Source organism: Microtus oregoni, unplaced genomic scaffold, assembly GCF_018167655.1.
Source record: "Microtus oregoni isolate MIOR12 unplaced genomic scaffold, Mior012 000127F_ref0000509, whole genome shotgun sequence".
NCBI classification, from domain to species: Eukaryota; Metazoa; Chordata; class Mammalia; order Rodentia; family Cricetidae; genus Microtus; species Microtus oregoni.
In genome coordinates this window covers 1,317,078-1,340,187 of record NW_024544770.1, presented here as the reverse complement: position 1 = coordinate 1,340,187, position 23,110 = coordinate 1,317,078, and the positions used below count along the sequence as shown (strand labels likewise).

General features: G+C 41.7%; 1 protein-coding gene across 1 annotated transcript; it reads left to right on the top strand.

Annotated features, from left to right (window-relative positions):
- The first annotated feature begins 8,207 nt into the window (after positions 1-8,207).
- On the top strand, positions 8,208-20,751 carry LOC121444465 (spindlin-2-like). The gene is made up of 2 exons (XM_041646275.1): positions 8,208-8,409; positions 19,937-20,751. The coding sequence occupies exons 1-2, from the start codon at positions 8,208-8,210 to the stop codon at positions 20,749-20,751; spliced, it is 1,017 nt and encodes a 338-aa protein (XP_041502209.1).
- Positions 20,752-23,110: the final 2,359 nt, after the last annotated feature.

Sequence of the window (23,110 nt, the reverse complement as noted above, 5' to 3'; positions counted from 1 at the left end):
AAGAAATTCAAATGGCCAAAAGATTCTTAAGGTCATGCTCAACTTCCTTAGCAATCAGGGAAATGCAAGTCAAAACAACTTTGAGATACCATCTTATACCTGTCAGAATGGCTAAAATCAAAAACACTTATTGCTACCTATGCTGGAGAGGATGTGGAGTAAGGGGAACACTTATCCATTGCTAGTGGGAATGCAAACTTTTGCAACCACTTTGGAAATCAGTATGGCGGTTTCTCAGGATTTCTCAGGGAGTCAATCTACTTCAGGATCCACTAATGGCACTCTTGGGAATATATCCAAGTGATGCCCAATCATAGTATAAAAGCATTTGTTCAACTATATTCATAGCAGCCCTATTTGTAATAGCCAGAACCTGGAAACAACCTAGGTTCTCCTCAGTAGAAGAATGGATAAAGTGTGGCACATATGCACATTAGAGTTCTATTCAGAGGTAAAACACAATGACATCTTCAATTTTCATGCAAATGGATAGAAATAGAAAATACTGTACTGAGTGAGATAACCCAGTCTCAAAAAGAAGAATATTGTATGAACTCATTCATTAGTGGACTCTAGCCATAAACAAAGGACATTGAGTGTATAGTTCATGATCCTAGAGAAGCTAAATAATAAGGTGAACTTAAAGAAAAACATATATAGATCCTCCTGGAAATTGGAAGCAGACAAAATCACCTGGCAAAAGTTGGGAGCCAGGGAGCGTGGGGTGGGTGAAAGCAGAGATGGGGAGAGAGAAGGTAGAAGGGGACGACTGCCGAGAGCTTGGGGGAGTGGAATGGTTGAGATGGAAAAAAGGTGGATATGGAAGCAGGGAAGAAGATATCTTAATTAAGGGAGCCATTTTAGAGTTGGCTAGTCTTGGCTCTAGAGGGGTTCCCAGATGTTCAAAGGGATATCCCCAGCTAGGTCTTTGTGCAGTAGAAGAGAGGGTGCCAAAACTGGCCTTGTCCCAGAGCCACACTGATGAATATCTTGAATATAACCATACAACCTTAGTCTGGCGATGGATGGAGATAGAGACAGAGACCCACATCGGAGCACTGGACTGAGCTTCCAAGGTCCAGTCGAAGAGCAGGAAATGGAGACAAATAGAAAGGAAGTCAGAACCGTGAGGGGTTTGTCCACCCACTGAGATGGTGTGACTGATTTAAGGGGAGCTCACTGATGCCTGCTGGACTGGGACTAAACAAGCATGTGATCAAACTGGACTGTATGAATGTGGCTGACAATGGGGGCTGACTGAGAAAACAATGATGATGGCACTGGCATTTGATTTTATTTCATGTACTAGCTTTTTATGATTCTAGTCTGTTTGGATGCATACCTTCCTAGACCTGGATGGAGAGAAGAGGACTTGGACTTCCCATAGGGCAGAGTAACCTGCCATCTCTTAGGACTGGAAGGGGAGGAGAGAGGATGAGTGAGGAGTGGGAGGGAAATGGGAGGAGGTGGAAATTTTGAATCTATTTATAAAACAAAAAATAAAATGTTTGAATTTAAAAAATAAATAAATAAATAAAAAAAATCTTCCCTAGGCACTAATTTAGTAATGGCATAGATATTCATATATTTTCTCTTCATTTGCATTTTCCTTTCCAACATCTTCTCTCTGTAGTTGAACTCTCAATTCTCTTGCCTCACTAGTTAAAGTGGCTGGTATTGTAGGCCTTCATCACCATTTGTGGTGTTTTCAATATATATTCTAATTTCTCTTTTTAATTTCTTCTTTTACACATTGTCATAAAATTTAGTTTTGACAGATTCTAATTTTCTAAGTTACATAAATTTCCTTGTTATCGATTTCAAACTTTATTCCATTGTTGTTAAAGTGTGTACTTATTTCTATACTTTTCTTTTTCTTCTTCCAGTGGAAATTCTTCCCTTTCTAACATGGAGAATGTTGTACATTGACTTGAGAAGAATGTCTGTATTGCTACTCTTGGGTAAAATATAGTGTAGATGTATTTCTCAAACAATTTGCTTCTTAGTGTTGTTCAAGTCTTTTATCTCACTGTTAAATTCTCTCTAGTGTGCTAACTGCTACTGAACATAGTTATTGAAATCTCCAATTAGTATTTTGAATTGCTTATTGTATCTCTGTGACTTTTTGCTTCATGTAATTTTTTTCTGATATTAGGCGATTGAAATAGGTTTCTATTATAATCAGCCCTTTGATCAATAGTAAGCATATTTTAGCCTGTAAGGTTTTTGTTTTAAAGTGTATTTTCTGAGATATTAAATTGCCATTCTAGCTTTCTTGGGCTTGCAATTTGTTTTCTCTATGGAAACACATTTTATTTTCAGTGATATAGTAGTATTTCACAGCCAAAAGATTATAGTCTCTATCTTTCTACTATAGATGGGTCATAAAGTTATTTATAATCTTCTAAACTATAAACATACTTCTAAAGATGTGCATTTTAAAATTAGGTATACTGGTTCCAAATTCTCCAAGAGAATGATTATATGTACTTAAATCATTACCAATAATGTATAGTAAGTTTCCCACACTCTAGTTAACATAGCATGGTATCAGTAATTTTTTTATTTATTATTATTGAACTCTACATTTTTCTCTACTATCATCCCTGTTAGGCTTACAATTTATATCTTGTATTTTTTCCCAGGTTTTTTTTATTTAATTGTTTTATTTATTTATTTTTTGTTGAAAAAATTTCTGCCTCCTCCCTGCCTCCCATTTCCCTTCCCCTCCTCCCATTCCTCTCCCCCCCACTCCTCTCCCCCTCTCCCCACTCCATTCCCCCTCCTTTGTGTGTCACAAAAAATAAACACATAAATTGAAAGTTTAAAAAAAAAACCTGGGAGGGCAGGTTTTTTTTTAACTTTCAATTTATGTGTTTATTTTTTGTGACACACAAATTAATAGATTAATTTATCATCCTTACATTCTTGGGGTGAAAGGAAATGAACTCTATCAGTTTTTAACAGTGAACCATGAGCATGCCTTATAGGGATCTTTGAAGTCTCCAAAAGGAGGATGGGACTCACACTGATGATTCCTCCAGGACTATGTTAACACCACTAAGCTGAAAAACACCACCTAAAGATTGGCTTTGGACTACAAACGCTCAGAACAATTTCAGGGTGGCTAGTTGACATGATCCAGCCTAACAGCCTACTCTAGCTAGGACTTGAGACAAGCCCTGCACTTACCCATTTTGCAGACACGAGGAAACAAATGATACTGCTACCTCTCCCAGGACTTGCCAATTAACCCAAACTTTTCTTTTCAGGATGCCCTAAAGATTCTGTTGCCTCCAGACAGCAGGAATAAATTTAAGAAAGCAATGCTCACATTCCCAAGAGGTGGGGTGGGTAGTTTGTTTCTTTCATTGGGTTATGGATATTTGTCATTGTTTAGAGTAATTGGCTCTTTTCTTTATGACAATGAGACACATCTGCTCCTCACAGGAGCACTCTACTTTAGAGAAGATGATGAGCATCAAGGAAATTCCACATGAATTTACTTTCTTTGTGGCAAAAGTAAGACACTGGGAAATAAACTGTCCTTGTTTTTAGTGCTGACACTATGCTGCCCTAATTGAACAAGCAAGCAGGACATAACAAAAAAAGTGTCTACTAAACATTTTCAAGACAAAGTTGGACAGCCCTTTAGAATATCCTGCTTCCCAGAAATGTCTGTCAAATATTGTAGGTCTGTAGGCCAAAGATGGATGCCTCAACATTGCAGAAGAACATAGGGTGACTGTCCTGGCAGCCAGTCATTTCTGTCATTTCTCACATTTTTTAGTATATTTATCCCGTATTATCCTCTCTTATCCTCCTCTCATCCTCATCGAACCCTTTCTTCCTAACAACTGTATCTTCGTTTTTATATCTGTCATTAGTGCCCTATTGAGTTTAATTAGGGTTGCTTGCATAGTCGTGGGTGTGGGATTATTTACAGGAGTATGACCAACTTAACAGTGGTTACACTACTGAAGATAAACAGCTCCCTTTCCCCAGCAGCCATTAACTGCCAATATATCTTCAGAAGAGGGGCCTCATGATATTGCTATACATTTATTATACTGATAAAATTCTAATACCAAAAGTTTCCCAAAGTGGAGGCACTAGTGAGCATTGCATGAGAGCATGCATGTAGTGTTAATTTTCCTTTATTTCTGAAATTGTCTTCATCTACTTTCAGTGTTGGGATTGAATCAAGGACCGCATACTTTCGGTGAATACTCCTACCTCGTACTAACAAATACTTGAGAGCTGATATCATATTTTAAATATGTGTGTGTGTGTGTGTGTGTGTGTCTTGTGTCTGTCTCTGTGTGTGTGTGTGTTGTGTCTATCTCTGTGTGTGTGTGTTTGCCTTTCTATGTATGAGCATGTGCATATGGCTGTTTGAAGATCCCAGAAGGGACCACATTCCTTAAAGATAGAGTTGCAGATGGTTATGACCCTTGAATTTGGAATACAGGAACCAAATTGGGTCCTTTGCAAGAACAGCAAGGACTTGTAAGTGCTGCACCATCTCTCCAGCTCCTTTTCTAGTTTTTTTCTTTTTTTTTATTATTAAACTCTTTTTATTAAAAATTTCCGCCTCCTCCCCGCCTCCCTTTTCCGTCCCCCTCCCCCTACTCCCCACGTCCCACTTCCCTTCCCCTCCCTCTCCAGTCCAAAGTGCAGTCAGGGTTCCCCGCCCTGTGGGCAGTCCAAGATCCTCCCACCTCCATCCAGGTCTAGGAAGGTGAGCATCCAAACAGACTAGGCTCCCACAAAGCCAGTACATGCAGTAGGATCAAAACTCAGTGCCATTGTCCTTGGCCTCTCAGCAGCCCTCATTGTCCGCCATGTTCAGAGAGTCCAGTTTTATCCCATGCATTTTCAGTCCCAGTCCAGCTGGCCTTGGTGAGCTCCCAATAGATCAGCAAACCGTCTCAGTGGGTGGGTGCCCCCCTCACGCGGTCTTGACTTCCTTGCTCATGTTCTCCCTCCTTCTGTTCCTCATTTGGACCTTGGGAGCTCAGTCCATTGCTCCAGTGTGGGTCTCTGTCTCTATCTCCATACATCGCCAGATGAAGGTTCTATGGTGATATGCAAGATATTCATTAGTATGGCTATAGGGTCGGACCATTTCAGGCTCTCTCTCCTCAGCTGCCCAAGGACCTAGTTGGGTACATCTCTCTGGACCCCTGGGAACCCTTCTAGAGTCAAGGCTCTTGCCAACCCTAAAATGGTTCCCTTAATTAAGAAATATACTTCCCTGCTCCCGTATCCATCCTTCCATTATCCCAACCATCCCATTCTTTTCTTGGTTTTTAAACAGGCACTCTTAGTTTAAAATCTTCCCTAAGCACTAGTTTGGTAATGGCATAGATGTGCTCATATTTTGCCTTCATTTACATCTTTCATTTCCCTCATCTTCTCTCTGTATTTGAACTCTCAATTCTCCCGCCTCAGCAGTTAAAGTCCTGGGGTTTTAGGCCTTCATGATGATTTCTGGTGTTTTCAATATAAATTCTAATTTCTCTTTTTGGTTTCTTCTTTTACACATTGTCATAGTATTGAGTTTCAACATATTCTAATTTTCTAAATTACATAAATTTCCTTGTTATCGATTTCAAACTTCATTCCACTTTGGTCAAAGTGTGTACTTAATTCTAAACATTTCTTTTTTTCTTCTTCTTCCAGTGTATGATCTAACATGGAGAATGTTCTACATTGTCCTGAGAACAATGTCTGTGCTGTTACTCTTTAGTGGAATGTAGTTTAGATGTACTTCTAAGACTATTTGCTTCTTACTCTTGTTCAAGTCTTTTATCTCACTATTAAATTCTCTCTACTGTCCTAACTGCTACTGAACATAGTTATTGAAATCTCTAAGTAGTATTATGAACTGTCTATTGTATCTCTGTGGCTTTTTGCTTCATCTATTTTTTCTGATCTTAGGCAACTGTAATTGCTTCCTATTACAAATAACACTTTGATCAATAATAAGTGTAATATAGCCTTTAAGGTTTTTGGTTTAAAGTGTATTTTGTAAGATACTTAAATTGCCACTCTAGCTTTCTTAGGCTTGCAAATTATTTCTGTATGGAAATACATTTTATTTTCAGTGATACAGCATATTTCACAGCCAAAAGATATTAGTCTCTATTATCTTTCTACTACAGATGGACTATAATGTTATTTATAATCTTCTAAACTATAAACATCCATGTACAATTATGCAAGCATTTTAGCATCTCAAAATTTGGTATCAAAGTACATTTGCATTTTAAAATTAGATATAATGGTTCTAAATTATCCAAGAGAATGATTATTTGTATTTAAATTCCCACCAATAATATGTAGTAATTTCCCACACTCTAGTTAACATTGCATGGTATCAGTAATATTTTTATTGAGCTCCATGTTTTTCTCTGCTTTCCTCCCTGTTAGACATACAATTTATATCTTGTATCTTTTCCCAGTTTTTTTAAAACTTTCAGTCTAAGTGCTTATTTTTTGTGATACACGGATTAATAGCTTCATTTATTGTTCTTACATCCTCGGGGTGAATGGAAATGAACTCATTGCCATGTTCAGAGTTGTACCAAATTTGGAGACAATGAAAAAGGGGAGACTGAAAAGAAACCTATTCTTCCGCAGTGACAATAGGCTGGAGATGACACCCTTTTCTTTTTCAGCTTCTGAGCTGCAGCTCCCTTAGTTGAGAGCTCTTCCACACCCTTGAACTCAGGATTGAAGAGTAGGGACCAAGTGATTTAGGCATAGAAAGAGTAAGAGGAAGGAGAACATATTAATCAAGAGAGATGTTCAAGGCATGCAGGCTTTAATGCTAGCACTGGAGAAGCATTAGCTTGGGGATCTGTGTGTGCTTAAGGACTGCATGGTCTTTAAAAAAAATGCCCCCTCCCTCACCTCACATGACACCACAATGACATCATAGTAGTGGTCCAATCATTTGGCTATGGAACATAGGATAATTTGCATAGGACTACCGATTGGCAAAAGAGCATAAGCCCATCCCCAAGATGATGTTTGTGTACAAATAGTTTCCAGACAAACCGCACTTAGTGCTGGCTATTGGACATGCAATGAGCAGCTCCTATAAAGTCTTTATAAATGAACTAAATTTGTTAAAAAAAATCAAGAGATATGATCCTGGGAGTGGAACTAATTCAGACAACAGACTTCTGGGGTGTGTTCTCCGTTCATTTGCCCAGATAATACTAGAAAATATGCAATTCATTGGTTTTATTTAAGTGAGTTCCTGAAAGAAAGGTCCTCATGTTCGTGACCAACATTTTAGGGAAGGAGATGACTTTAAGGCATCGCCTCAGAAAAAGTTACCCTGCAGAGTAGGATTACTCATTTGAGTGGGGTAACTCAGAGGAGACAGGAATATCTGCTGGTGAATATCACCATGCAAGGACTGGTCATCCTATCAAAAGTCATGCTGCTAGAAGGGTCATTCTTGTGAGGAGGGTAATTCTGCAGAGAGAGGGTCCTCTCCTGTGAAATGTCACCATACAGCGAGGCTTTGCCTCAGAAAAAGGTACCCTGCAGAGGAGGGCTACACATTTGAATGCAGTAATTCTGGGTAGAAAGGAACTGCTGCAGGTGAAGATCGCCATGCAAGGAGTGGTCACCCTATCAAAAGTCATGCTGCAGAGGAGTGTCATTTATCTGAAGAGGGTAACTCTGCAAAAGAAGACCCTCTCTTGTAAAATGTCACCATGCAGAGACGCTTCTCCTCAGAAATAGGGACCCTGCAGAGAGGGGGTACTCATTTGAGAGGGGTAACTTGGCAGGGAGAAGACCTCTGCAGGTGAAGATCGCCCTGCAGGGAGAAGTTGTCCAATCAAAAGCCACTCTGCAGAGGAGGACCAATCATCTGAGAAGTGTAACTGGCAAAGAAAGGACCCTCTCCAGGAAAAGTTCACCCCACAGGGAGAGGTCAACCTCAGAGGATCAGATTCCCTGCTGAGGAGGGAAGCTCATTTGGAAAGGGTACCTCAGCAGTTTGAGTACCTTCTATTGGTGAAGGTCACTCCATCAAAAGCTGCCATGCCGAAAAGAGTCATTTGTCTAAAAAGGGTAATTCTGCAAATAGAGTATCCTCTCCTATGAAATGTCACCTTTCAATGAGGCTTTGCTTCATAAAAAGGTACACGGCAGAGGAGAGCTGCTCTTTTGAGAGGCGTACCATGGCAGGGTACCCTCTGCAAGGAAAGATCACACTGCATGGAGAGGTCACCCCATCCAAACCTGCACTGCAGAGGAGGGTCATTCATCTGAAAAACATAACTCTGAAAAGAGAAGGCCCTCTCCTGGGAAAAATCACCGCACAAGGAGGTGTCGCCTCAGCAAAGAGTTACCCTGCAGAGGAGGGTTACTCCTTTGAGAGGGGTAACTCTGAAAACAGAGGACCCTTTCTGGGAAAGATAACATAGGAAGAAAAGCAGCCCAGCAGAGGAGGGTAACTCAGTTGAAAGGCAAAACTTTGCTGCAGGAGGACACACTACACATGTTTTTGTTCTCAAAAAAATGTTTCCCACAATTGGAAACGGGATAAATCGATTTTATGTACTGTTTTGCTATTTTATCTTTTTATTAATTTTCACTCAAATCTCCAACATATTATAATTCTTGTTTGTTTTAGGTTTATTTATTCCTTTATCCCAGTGTCTTGAAACAAAAGGCCAGGTTGCTGAGCTGATATTTTTCTTTAAATATGTGTGTGTCTGTGTGTGTGTGTGTGTCTGTGTGTGTGTGTTGTGTTGTGTGTGTGTGTGTTTGTCTTTCTATGCATGAGCATGGGCATTTGGTTTTTGAAGATCCCAGAAGGGATCATATACCTTGAAGCTAGAGTTGCAGAAGGATGTGACTCCTGAATTTGGCTTGCAGGACCCAAACTGGGTCCTTCGCAAGACCAGCAAGGGCTTGCAACAGCTGAACTATCACTCCAGCCCCTTTTTCTTGGTTTTTAAACAGACAGTCATAGTTTAAAATCTTCCCTAAGCACTAATTTAGTAGTGGCATAGATATTCATGTATTTTTTTTATTTTTTTTATTAAAAAAAGGAAAAAAAAGTTTCCGCCTCCTCCCAGCCTCCCATTTCCCTCCCCCTCCTCCCACCCTTCTCCCCCTCCCCCCACTCCTCTCCCCCTCCCTCTCCAGTCCAAAGAGCAGTCAGGGTTCCCTGCCCTGTGGAAAGTCCAAGGTCCTCCCCCCTCCGTCCATATCTAGGAAGGTGAACATTCAAACTGGCTAGGCTCCCACAAAGCCAGAACATTAAGTAGGATCAAAACCCTGTGCCATCGTCCTTGGCTTCTCATCAGCGCTCATTGTTCGCCATGTTCAGAGATTCCGGTTTTATCCCATGCTTTTTCAGTCACAGTCCAGCTGGCCTTGGTGAGCTCCCAATAGATCAGCCCCACTGTCTCAGTGGGTTGGTGCACCCCTCATGATCCTGACTTCCTTGCTCATGTTCTCCCTCCTTCTGCTCCTCATTGGGACCTTGGGAGCTCAGTCCAGTGCTCCAGTGTGGGTCTCTGTCTCTATCTCCATCCATCACCAGATGAAGGTTCTTTGGTGATATGCAAGATATTCTTCAGTATTGCAATAGGATAGGGTCATTTCAGGTTCCCTATCCTCAGCTGCCCAAGGAACTAACTGGGGACATCGCCTTGGGCTCCTGGGAGCCACTCTAGGTTCAAGTCTCTTGCCAACCCTAAGGTGGCTCCCTTAACTAAAAATTGTGCTTTTGTGCTCCCCTATCCAACCTTCCTTTATCCCAATCATCCTTTTTCCCCAAGTTCCCCCTATCCTCCCCTTCTCCCTTTTCTCTCCCCCTCTCCCCTTACCCCCATCCCACCCCACCCCCAAGATCCCAATTTTCTGCCCGACAATTTGGTCTACTTCCCATAGCCAAGAGGATAACTACATGTTTTTCCTTGGGTTCATCTTCTTACTTAGCTTCTTTAGGTTCACCAATTGTAGACTCCGTGACCCTTACTTATGGCTAGAAACCAATTATGAGTGAGTACATGCCATGTTCATCTTTTTGGGTCTGGGTTACCTCACTCAGTATAGTGTTTTCTATTTCCATCCATTTGCATGCAAAATTAGAGAAGTCATTGTTTTTTTTCCACAGCGTAGTACTCTAATGTGTATATATTCCACACATTCTTCATCCATTCTTCCATTGAAGGGCATCTAGGTTTTTTCCAGGTTCTGGCTATTACAAATAATACTGCTATGAACATAGTTGAACAAATGCTCTTGTCATATGATAGGGCATCTCTTGGGTATATTTCCAAGAGTGGTATTGCTGGGTCCAGGGGTAGGTTGATCCCGAATTTCCTGAGAAACCGCCACACTGCTTTCCAAAGTGGTTGCACAAGATTGCATTCCCACCAGCAATGGATGAGGGTACCCCTTCCTCCACAGCCTCTCCAGCAAAGGCTATCATTGGAGTTTTTGATTTTAGCCAATCTGACAGGTGCAAGATGATATCTCAAAGTTGTTTTGATTTGCATTTCCCTGATCGCTAAGGAGGTTGAGCATGACTTTAAGTGTCTTTTGGCCATTTGAACTTCTTCTGTTGAGAATTCTCTGTTCAGTTCAGTGTCCAATTTTTTAATTGGGTTAATTAGCCCTTTAAAGTCTAGTTTCTTGAGTTCTCTATATATTTTGGAGATCAGACCTTTGTCTGTTGCGGGGTTGGTGAAGATCTTCTCCCAGTCAGTAGGTTGCCTTTTTGTCTTAGTGACAGTGTCCTTTGCTTTACAGAAGCTTCTCAGTTTTAGTAGGTCCCATTTATTCAATGTTACCCTTAATGTCTGTGCTGCAGGGGTTATACATAGGAAGCGATCTCCTGTGCCCATCTTTTGTAGGGTACTTCCCACTTTCTCTTCTGTCAGGTTCAGTGTGTTCGGACTGATATTGAGGTCTTTAAGCCATTTGGACTTGAGTTTTGTGCATGGTGATAGATATGGGTCTATTTTCATTCTTCTACAGGTTGACATCCAGTTGTGCCAGTACCATTTGTTGAAGATGCTTTCTTTCTTCCATTGTATACTTTTAGCTCCTTTATCGAAAATGAGGTGATCATAGGTTTGTGAGTTAAAATTCGGGTCTTCTATCGATTCCTTTGGTCGACTTCTCTGTTTTTATGCCAGTACCACACTGTTTTCATCACTATAGCTCTGTAATAGAGTTTGAAGTCAGGGATGGTCATGCCTCCAGAAGATCCTTTATTTTATAGGATTGTTTTGGCTATCCTGAGTTTTTTGTTTTTCCATATAAAGTTGATTATTGTCCTCTCAAGATCTGTGAAGAATTTTGATGGGACCTTGATGGGGATTGCATTGAATCTATAAATTGCCTTTGGCAGAATTGCCATTTTTATTATGTTGGTCCTCCCAATCCAAGAGCAAGGGAGGTCCTTCTATTTTCTGGTATCCTCCTCAATTTCTTTCTTCAATGCCTTAATGTTCTTGTCAAATAGATCTTTCACTTCCTTGGTTAGAGTTACCCCAAGATATTTTATACTGTTTGTGGCTATGCTGAAAGGTGAAGCTTCTCTGATTTCCCTCTCTGCTTCCATATCCTTTGTGTATAAGAGAGCGACTGATATTTTGGAGTTGATCTTGTATCCTGCCGCATTACTAAAGGTGTTTATCAGCTGTAAAAGTTCTTTGATGGAGTTTTGGGGGCCACTTATGTACACTATCATATCATCATCTGCAAATAATGAAAGTTTCACTTCTTCCTTTCCAATTCGAATCCCCTTGATCCCATTATGTTGTCTTATTGCTATTGCTAGAACTTCAAGCACTATATTGAAGAGGTATCGCGAGAGTGGACAGCCTTGTCGTGTTCCTGAGTTTAGTGGGATGGCTTTGAGTTTCTCTCCATTTAATTTGATGTTAGCTGTCGGCTTGCTGTATATAGCTTTTATTATATTTAGGTATGACCCTTGTATCCCTAATCTCTCCAATACTTTTATCATTAAGGGATGTTGAATTTTGTCAAATGCTTTTTCAGCATCTAATGAAATGATCATATTGGTTTTTTTCTTTCAGTTTATTTATATGATGGATTACATTGATAGATTTTCGTATGTTGAACCAGCCCTGCATCTCTGGGATGAAGCCTACTTGATCATAATGGATAATTTTTCTAATGTGTTCCTGGATTCGGTTTGCCAGTATTTTGTTGAGGATTTGTGTGTCGATGTTCATGAGTGAGATTGGCCTATAATTCTCTTTCTTGGTTGAGTCTTTGTGCGGTTTTGGTATAAGAGTAACTGTAGCTTCATAAAAGGAATTTGGCAATGCCTCTTCTGTTTCTATATTGTGAAATACATTAAGGAGTATAGGTATTAGGTTTTCTTGGAAGTTCTGGTAGAATTCCACATTGAAACCATCTGGTCCTGGGCTTTTTTTGCTAGGGAGGTTTTTGATAACCGCTTCTAATTCTTCGCGACTAACAGGTCTATTTAGATTGTTCACCTGGTCCTGGTTTAACTTTGGTATATGGTCTTTATCTAAAAAAGTGTCCATTTCCTTTACATTTTCCAGTTTTGTGGCATACAGGCTTTTGTAGTAAGATTTAATGATTCTCTGAATTTCCTCTGTGTCTGTGGTTATGTCCTCCTTTTCATTTCTGATCTTATTAATTTGCAAATTCTCTCTCTGCCGTTTGATTAGTTTGGATAGGGGTTTGTCAATCTTGTTGATTTTCTCCAGGAACCAGCTTTTTGTTTCATTGATTCTTTGTATTGTTTTCTGTGTTTCTATTTTGTTGATTTCAGCCCTCAGTTTGGTTATTTCCAGTCTTCTACTCCTCCTAGGGAGGCTGCTTCCTTTTTTTTCTAGAGCTTTCAGGTGGGCTGTCAAGTCTCCAATGTGTGTTTTCTCTGTTTTCTTTAAGTGGGCACTTAGTGCTATGAACTTTCCCCTTAGGACTGCTTTCATAGTGTCCCATAAGTTTGAGTATGTTGTTTCTTTATTTTCATTGAATTCCAGGAAGACTTTAGCTTCTTTCTTTATTTCTTTCTTAATCCAGGTATGGTTCAGTAGTTGACTGTTCAGTTTCCATGAATTTGTAGGCTTTCTGGGGGTAGCATTGTTGTTAAATTCTAACTTTAATCCATGGTGATCTGATAAGACACAGGTGGTTAATAATTTTTTTTTTTGTAACTGTGGATGTTTGCTTTGTTACCGACTATGTGGTCAATTTTCGAGAAGGTTCCATGAGCTGCAGAGAAGAAGGTATATTCTTTCCTATTTGGGTGGAATGTTCTAAAGATGTCTGTTAAGTCCATTTGATTCATTACCTCCATTAATTCTCTTATTTCTCTGTTAGGTTTCTGTCTGATTGACCTGTCCATTGGTGAGAGAGGAGTGTTGAAGTCTCCTACTATTAGTGTGTGCAGTTTGATCGCTGCCTTGAGTTTTAGCAATGTTTCTTTTACGTACGTGGGTGCTTTTATATTAGGGGCATAGATATTCAGGTTTGAGACTTCATCAAGATGAACTGTTTCTGTTATGAGTATAAAATGCCCCTCTCCGTCTCTTCTGATTGATTTAAGTTTGAAGTCAACTTTGTTAGAGATTAGTATGGCCACACCTGCTTGTTTCTTAGGTCCATTTGCTTGATAAGCCTTTTCCCAGCCCTTTACTCTGAGTAGGTGCCTGTCTTTGTGGTTGAGGTGTGTTTCTTGTAAACAGCAGAATGTTGGATCCTGTTTTCTTATCCAATCTCTTAGCCTGTGCCTTTTTATAGGTGAGTTGAGTCCATTGACATTAAGTGATATTAATGACCAGTGGTTGTTAACTCCGGTCACTTTTTTAGCCGTAGAGTTTGTGTGTTTCCCTTCTTTGAGTTGTGTTGGTGAAGGGTCTCTAGATGTCTGAGTTATTGTGACCATTGTTGGACTCCTTGGTTAGTAATTTTCCTTCTATTACTTTCTGTAAGGCTGGATTTGTGGCTACGTATTGTTTAAATTTGTTTTTATCCTGAAAAAATTTATTTTTCTCCATTTATAGTGAACGAAAGCTTGGCTGGGTATAGTAGTCTGGGCTTGCATCCATGGTCTCTCAGTTTCTGCAGTACATCTATCCAGGACCTTCTGGCTTTCATGGTTTCCATGGAGAAGTCAGGTGTAAGTCTGATAGGTTTACCTTTATAAGTAATTTGGCCTTTTTCCTTTGCAGCTCTTAATATTCTTTCCTTATTCTGTATGCTTTGTGTTTTGATTATTATATGGCGAGGGGATTTTTTTTTTTGATCCAGCCTATTTGATGTTCTGTATGCTTCTTGAACCTTCATAGGATATCTTTCTTTTGGTTGGGAAAGTTTTCTTCTATAATTTTATTAAATATATTTTCTGGACCATTGAGCTGCACTTCTTCTCCTTCTTCTACTCCAATTATTCTTAGGTTTGGTCTTTTTATTGTGTCCTATATTTCCTGAATGTTTTGTGATGAGAGTTTGTTGGACTTGCTGTTTTTTTTGATCAGTGTGTTTATTTTCTCTATAGTGTCTTCAGAATCTGAGATTCTTTCTTCTATCTCTTGTATTCTGTTGGTTATGCTTTTTTCTGTTGTCTCTGTTTGTTTACTTAAATTTTCCATGTCCAGCCGGCCCTCTGTTTGTGTTTTCTTCTTTGCCTCCATTTCAGTTTTCAAGTCTTGAACTGTTTCCATTATCTGTTTGATTGTTTTTCCTTGGTTTTCTAGGGTATCATTCACTGATTTATTCAATTCTTCAAATTTTCAGTTATATTTCTCATCCATTTCTATAAGGGCGTTTTTTACATGCTGTTTAAGGGCGTCAATCACTTTCATATGTCAATCTTTTCTACTTCTTCTTGATTAAGATGTTCATGTCCTCCCGTTGTGAGGTTGCTGGTTTCTGGTGGCTTCATGTTGCTTTTCAGATTGTTGGGTGAATTCTTGCATTGGCGCCTGCCCATCTCTTCCTCCGAATGCTCCCCTATGGACTCTTCTTTTACAGGATCAGGTCTCCTTGCCTACTGATGTACCTTCCCAGTGATGGCTCTCCCCAGTGATGGCTCTCCTGGTGCCGAGATCAGATCTCCATGCCCAATGATGGCTCTCCCCAATGCTGGCTCTTCTGGCGCAGAGATCAGGTCTCCGTGCCCAATGTTTGCTCTCCTGGCGCCGAGATCAGGTCTCCGTGCTGGTTGGGTAGCTCGTAAACAAAGCGCCTACCTTGCTTGGTGAAGGCAGGCTAGTGAATCAAAGGAACTCCCGCCCGCTTGGTTGCCCTGAGGATTCGGACGGACCCAGCACCCAGACAGGCTGGGCTGGGTGATGTTATGTGCCGAAAGAGGGCAGGGGGGCCGAGGTGGGGAGGGTTCTGGATGCAAGCTGGGTGGGATAGGAAGAAAGAGGCAGTATGCAGGGAGTAGAGGCTCTGCAGAGAGCCCAAGAAGGATAGGGGGTTGAGGAACTTCTGAGTTCCCTGTCCCGGCCGCGGGGTCAGAAACTCACCCCAATGTTTGCTCTCCTGGCGCCGACGATATTCATATATTTTGTCTTCATTTGAATTTTTATTTTCCAACATTTCCTCTCTGTAGTTGAACTTTCAGTTCTCCTGCCTCAGGAGAATGTTCTACATTGAGCTAAGAAAAATCTCTGTGCTGCTACTCTTGGGTGGAATGTAGTGTGGATGTACTTCTAAGACTATTTGCTTCTTAGTGTTGTTCAAGTCTTTTATCTCACTGTTAAATTCTCTCTAGTATCCTAACTGCTACTGAAAGTAGTTATTGAAATCTTTAATTAGTATTATGAATTGTCTATTGTGTCTCTGTGGCTTTTTGCTTCATGTAATTTTTTTTCTGATCTTAGTCGATTTTAAGAGCTTCCCACTACAATCAACCCTTTGATCTATAGTAAGCGTACTTTAGCCTGTAAGGTTTTTGGTTTAAAGTGTAAGATGGCGCCCACCTGGACCACTGTATCCACATAATGCCTGAGACAGCTTGGGAAGTAATTCTAGAACTAAAGAACAGCATTATGCATGGCTTCTCAGTAGCAGCAATTTCTCGGGTCTGCTCTGTTCGCTAGAGGCAAGGAAGCACTCTCATTTAAGAGAGGCTTCCTCACTCAGCTTTAGCTGCATAACCTTGCAGTTCTTTTAAGAGGTCCTGCCACCATACACTTACATAGTGTTGATGAAAAGCTGACATCATGCTTTTTGGTTTTCAACCGTAGCAGGAAAAAGCCACACTATTTTAAAATGCCAGCTTTCTGCACCATTCTGCCAGGGCAAACTCAGACTCTTTCAGGCAGGCAGTCCATGGGATAAAACCGGACTCGCTGAACATAGCGGACAATGAGGACTACTGAGAACTCAAGAACAATGGCAATGGGTTTTTGATCCTACTGCATGTACTGGCTTTGTGGGAGCCTAGGCAGTTTGGATGCTCACATACTAGACCTGGATGCAGGTGGAATGGATGGTCCTTGGACTTCCCACAGGGCAGGGAACCCTGATTGCTCTTTGGGCTGATGAGGAAGGGGGACTTGATGGGGAAGGGGGAGGGAAATGGGAGGCGGTGGTGGGGAGGAGGCAGAAATCTTTAATAAGGAAGAAAGAAAGAAAGAAAGAAAGAAAGAAAGAAAGAAAGAAAGAAAGAAAGAAAGAAAAAATAACTAGGAACTGCATTTGAGGGGACTATATTACAAAGGGAGGCAAATGACGTGTGATAACACAAAATAACTTTGAAAGAAATTTTTCGATAAGATTTTACAATGAAATAACTCTTTGTCCCAGTGTTTGTGAATGAGAAAGCATTTTTTTTTGCTAGACTTGAGAACAGTTCTAAGACTTTAGGGTGACAGTGAGAACATAAAATAGAAGACAGAGGAAAATTTGGCTGTTGGTGGCATAACAGGGTATTTGCATGCAGGGCACTTTTGACAAAGTAGCACAGACTCAGTGGCTTAAACAACAATACTTATTTTCTCAAAATTGTGAACTTCCTAAGTTTAAATAAAGGGTTTATCTGTATTCAGGGCATTTCTCTCGGCTTCTAAATGTTGGTCTCCCTTTCTGACATCAGGTCACCTTATCTGAGTGCCTCTGTATTCTGATTTATTGTAAGAACTATAATAAATATATATATATATATATATATAATATATATTAATAAATATATATATATTATATATATAATATATATAATAAATATATATATAAATAAATAAATATAAGAACATTGGATTACAACAGATATACATGATTGAATTTGCCTTAATTACCTCTACAAAGACCCAATCTCCATAAAAAGTCACATTCTTAGGGGCTAAGTTCTGAGATATCAAAATATAAGTTGATGAAGACATAATTCAGTCCTTAACCCGAGTTCCTAGATTAACACCCACTCCATTTGCCAGGCGGTCCAAAAAATACTCCATTTATTGAAAAAGAAAACCTACTTTATTTGGTTTTACTTAAATGTAGTAGAAAGCATCCTCATATAACATCTAATATTATTTCCAGAATTACAGGCTGTGTACCACAAAATATACATAAACTGAAAGTACAGAAAAATGAATCATACCCATAGCATGTTTGAGCACCTAACCCAAGTTGTTTACAAGTTGAAATCACAATGACAATGATTTAGAGGTAAAACAAGCCTGTATTTCTTTAAAACCGGTAGTTGGATCTAATGTACACATATATACTATTTTAAAGAAACACGAGTAGCCCGTTGATGGTGGCAAGTGCCTTAAATACCAGCACTGGGGAGGCAGACACAGGCAGATCTCTCTGAGTTCGAGGCCAGCCTGGTCTATAGAGCAAGTTCCAGGACAGCTAGGACTGTTACACAGAGAAACCCTGTATTGAAAATCAAAAACAAAAGAAAGGAAGGAAGGAAAAAGAAAAAAAAAACTAAACACACAACAGGTGTGTTTGTCAGTATGTTATACTAAGAAATTAACCCTGTGCCTAATGTAATTGAACTGAGTCGCACACTGGGTTTATGTGGCACTGGATATCCACATCATCATAAGCAAAACTCATTTGTATATAATATGATGTATTATTTATGACCAAACTTAGTGAGTTTTGTGTTTGCATGTGAATTTGACATTGTCAGTGAGGGGCACAATTAAGAAACTACTGATGGGTAAGAGAGCATCCAGAGGCATCTAAAGAATCCAGAGCAGTGCAAAAAGGAAAGAGACCAGACATAGCCAAGGCTAGGAAAGCAGGGCATGGACCAGGAAGATGAGTAGCTGAGGGTAGGGAACCTGGGATCTGGTGAGGCCTGGCAGTTTAGGATAGATGTGGAAGTGAGGAAGGCCAGGAGCCAGGTGCTTCAACGTGTTTCACAAATCTCTGACTCTAGACTGGCATGGCTTGAAGGCCAGCAAGGACTGTGGGATGCAATCATAGGTGTCTGTCACTGTGGAGCCATTTGACCCTCCAGGCAGAGGCAAAGAAAATGACTCCTTTTAGCTGACAAGCCAGTTTCACTAGTTCCTGAAGAATGTTGACTTTTATCTATCTACCAGAAATCTTGAGTTCAGTTTGAACTTAATTTAGGCGCAATTTTGGACCAAAGCAGTGGCCCTGCCTTTTGGGGGAGAAAGGGGCATATTTTGGACCTTACTATATAACAAATAATTTAAAGAACTTCTAAAGTATCTGAAGCAAAAAAGTAGAAAGGTGGAGCTAAAGAGTATGAGAAAGTCAACAAAAATAAAAGGACTTTGAAGGAACCACAGTAACGAAAACTGGACAGAAAAGAAATGCAAGAGGAGATACAGATCAGAGAGAGAGAGAGAGAGAGAGAGAGAGAGAGAGAGAGAGAGAGATTGATTGAGAACAAAAAAGAAAAAAATCCCACCACCACCAACAAAAAGCCCTGCAAAAGAAAGCATAAAAAGGGTGAGACAAATTAATATACAGAATGAGAGAAGAGCAGCAGCTTCTGGAATTCCAAGGTGACAGGGCAGCTGCCTGCATGGGAGGAAAGCTGAAGATGCCAAGAGCCCACCAGCCTCAGGACACCACGGGTCCTCCAGTCATCTGTCCTGCCACCCTTTGAGGCAGCCCTGGAGGGCAGATGGATCATCCCTTTGGCCTTCTGGGAGCATCGCCAAGGCTGGTGCCTTTGCTGCGGGCTTTAAACAGAAGTAGCAGCAAGGTATCCAATATGGGCATACGGAGCCCTGGACCCCACAACAGGACGCCTATGGGTAGGCGAGCTTCTAGGTGGGTTCCAGGCCTGAGCGGGGGAGGGGGGCACACAGAGCGGGCAGGGGAAACAGAGTAGCAATCCTAGGGCACGCAGAGGGCACAGGGAGGACATCCGCAGCAGACAGCAGGAACTGGGCAATAAAAGACCAGTGCAGATTCGGAAACCAGTTCAGAGAAGCCCAGAGATGGGTACAGGGGAGCAGCCTTTGTAGTCTGCAAGAGCTGTGAGCCTCAGGCTGGATGCTCAGCAAACTGAGGTGAAGGGCAAGGTGGAGGAAGGAGAGGAGCTTTGCCCCTCTTCTCCGCTCTGCATCCAAAGGGCCACAAAAGGCACAGGGCGCGGTGAGCGGGGGGGCACGGGGCAAAGGGCACATGGCTCGGGGCATGGAGCGCGCGGCAGTGACGGTTGGGCTTAGGCGTCGCCATTTTCGGCATCTCGGAGGTCCAAATCCTGTTCCATATCCGCTGCCCCGCTGAAGGTCTCCAGCCCGTCACAACAGAACCAGGGAACCCAGGAGAGCACAGCACATCAACAGGCACCCAGCCAGGTGTCCAGCTTTGCCGTCAGGTTCCCGGGGGTGATGGTGGGAGACGGTTAGAGAACAGATCCCTGGAGTGGAGGCATCTAACGGGGCGGGGCCATGAGTAAGCTGACCCTTTATCTCTTCCTGTTTCCCCAACACAGCCATGGACCCAGGCACCAGCACCCAGTATTTCTGCACCACTGAGGCCCAAGGGGAACCCGCAGATGCAGGTGCTGGACATGAGTTCTGTGACAAGATCGCCAAGACCGAGACTGCAGATTTGACCAAGAAAACACCTGCACAGAAGAGGCAGAGGAACAGATCTTCATCCCTGGCCCAAAGGAACATCGTGGGCCACAGAATCTCTCACAAGTGGAAGGAAGGGGATGGGCCCATCACCCATTGGAGAGGAACGGTTCTCCATCAGGTTCCTCTTAATCCCCCTCTCTATCTTGTGAAATACGATGGAATTGGTTGCGTCTATGGGTTGGAACTTCACCAAGATGAAAGAGTGTTGTCCCTTAAGGTGCTCTCTGATACAGTCAATCCATCCCCACTCCCTGATCCTAACTTTGCAGATACCATAATTGGCAAAGCGGTGGAGCACTTGTTTGAGGGTGAGCAAGGTGTAAAAGATATTTGGAGGGGGATGGTTCTGGCCCAAGCTCCTATACTTAATGCCTGGTTTTACATTACCTATGCAAATGATCCCACCTTATACATGTACCAGCTTCTGGATGATTATAAAGAGGGCAACCTCCGTATCCTGCCAGAATACAATGAGATTCCTCGACCAGATTTAAGACTGAAATTTAAGGATGGGCTGATAGGCAAGATTGTGGAATATACCCAAGACGACGGTTCTAAAAGGACCGGCAAAGTGATTGGTGAAGTAGAAGCCAAACCATCGGTGTACTTGATGAAATCTGACGATGATGTTCATATCCATGTCTATGACTTAGTGAAATATGTCTAATTGGCAAAGTTGTGCCACAACTATTGAAATAAAGTTGTCATTTTTAGACGTTCAGTGCCTGTTGCTTTTAAGTGTGTTGGGAGCTCACCATGGGCATAAGTTTGTCCTGATGGATACACATTTCTGTGTGTATAGCATGCTGTCTGTAAGCACTTTGCCTTGTGGAAAACACTGGGTGTGCTTGCTGGGTGGAGCAGGGAAGGAGGGAAGAGCTGTCAATTCAGCCTGTGAGAGAAGGGAGCTAGTATCATCTAAAAATGGAATGGGACTTAGCAGATCTGAATCTGTGGGGAGGAGGAGAAGGAAATGGAGTTGGGCTGTGGAGGAGAGGACTGCCTAGGGAGAAGTGAAGGGGAGCCAAAGTGTGAGAGAGGCTCCCTGTGGGTGAGATAGAGTGAAGGAAGAAACGTGGATTGGGAAGGGTAAGAGGGGTAACAGAGTGAAGTCTTCTGGCACCTTCTGGCTTTCAGAAAACCAAAGGAACTCCTGTAGGAGAATACACATAGCAGTGTGAAGAGGGACACAGGAAGGGTAGGAAAGGTCTGCTGGGCAGGGAGGTCGCTGAGGAGAGCCTCTGAGACTTCAGAGGTCAGGGGGACCCACACATCCCACACATAGGTCATGGTACACTATAGGCTTAACTGGAAGGAGCTTTACAAGAAGAATCGCCTGATACATCTACCTTCTACTGTCTGGTTCTCCATAGTGGCAATGGTCAGCTGTCAAGCAAAGCACCCATGTTAGAGGATCACTAAATGTCCTTTCTAAGGGCCTACTGGGAAAACGAAAGGCAATGTCAAGATTTTATCTACATATCAGGATTGTCTGTTTTCAGAGAGTCTGACACAGTCTGGAGCCTAAGCAACTAACGAGAATTCATGGCTAGCTCTGGGCAAAGGGAAAGTACTTTCTTTGGGAAAATGGATCCATGGTGAATCCAGAAATAGCAGTCCTGATACTGTCCTTCTGCTTGCCGGAATCGTCCTTGCTTCCCTGGGAGGATGGGGCATGTGATGGCTATGCCTGATGTCTCCATGGTATAGAGAGAACGTGGCTGTCCATGCTGTCACAGATGGCTGGCTCCATTCAGTACCCAGGCAAAGGGAACCTGCCATTCTTTGGGCATCGCATTCTGGTTAGACTCCGTGAAAATCCTGTAGCAACTGATATTGTCTAGGTACGTCCTACCCAAACCAGGTTCCCCTTCCTTTTTATACTCACAGCTACCCCTGATGGAGATGTGTGCACCTCTCTTTTGCAAGAGGGTGGTATTACCTGGGGGTGGGGGTAGGGCTGGGGATTGTGGCTTTGCCTAACTAACTCCTTTTGCAGGAAACTGCCCTTTGGAAGGGCTGGGCTCTCTGAGAAGAGGAATCGGGAATGCCAGGAAAGTGTCTCACAACTGTGGAGTTCAGGACATGGGTCTCTGTCCTCCTCTTCTGCTCTCTGTTGTCATTTCCCAACCGTCCAAAGTCCCTCTGAGAACACTGTGTGTGCTCTGCCTCCTCCTTCACCTGTTGCCTCCCAAGAGAACTGTGTTTCTGGTTCATGCTGTGGGGGTCTTCCTAAAGGCACACTTGGAGCAAGCAAGGATCTGACAGACATTGAAAGAAAGTGCTAAACCTCATCGATGCTCACCACCGGGCAAGCGTTGACTTTATAGATTGATTGCCTCAAGAATGACACACGACAAGCACACCTCACAAGGGCAGCCTTAGTTGTCTTTCCTACATCATGTGGTTTTTCTCAGACAACACCAGCAGTTCCTCTGGGGAGCACTTCTGCCAGTTTCCATGTTTTGTGGTTTGGTTGTGGTTCTGCTGTGTTCTGCATCTGGTTAGACTTGTGGTAAGTTCATATCACATAAATGCCCTGGGATAAAAGCCATCTCCCAACAGGGATACAAGGAAGGAAGGGTTGACAACATTTTCACCTTGGAAAGGTCTTATTTTTATTTTTTTAATGTCTTCAGTTGATTTATTTGTGCATTGAAATTTAGGAAATATTCAATTCTCTGTTTTCCCACACAACACTATAGGGCATCTTTGAAATATCTCTTGTGTCAGGACAGCAGAAGTAAACATTAGCAGTCCATTTCTCAAATTCCTTTGTTTGCACTTTCCCTCTATTTTCATGACCTTTTTATTGTCTCAGAGAATTAATTTTATTACTTAATTTTTATATTTAAAATTATAACACAATTTCATCATTTTCATATTTCTTTTCCCCTCCACTAATCATTTCCATGCACCCTCCTTGCTGTCTCTCAAATTCTTTTTTTCCAGGTTTTTATTATTTTTTTATTGAAAATTTACACCTCCTCCCCTCTTCCCACTTCCCTTCCTTCCCCCCTTCCCCT

Coding starts and splice junctions, on each gene's coding strand:
- LOC121444465 (XM_041646275.1), top strand. CDS start 8,208: ATGGCAGGGTACCCTCTGCAAGGAAAGATCACACTGCATGGAGAGGTC. Junction 8,410..19,936: donor GGGTTACTCCTTTGAGAGGG/GTAACTCTGAAA, acceptor TCCCCAACACAG/CCATGGACCCAGGCACCAGC.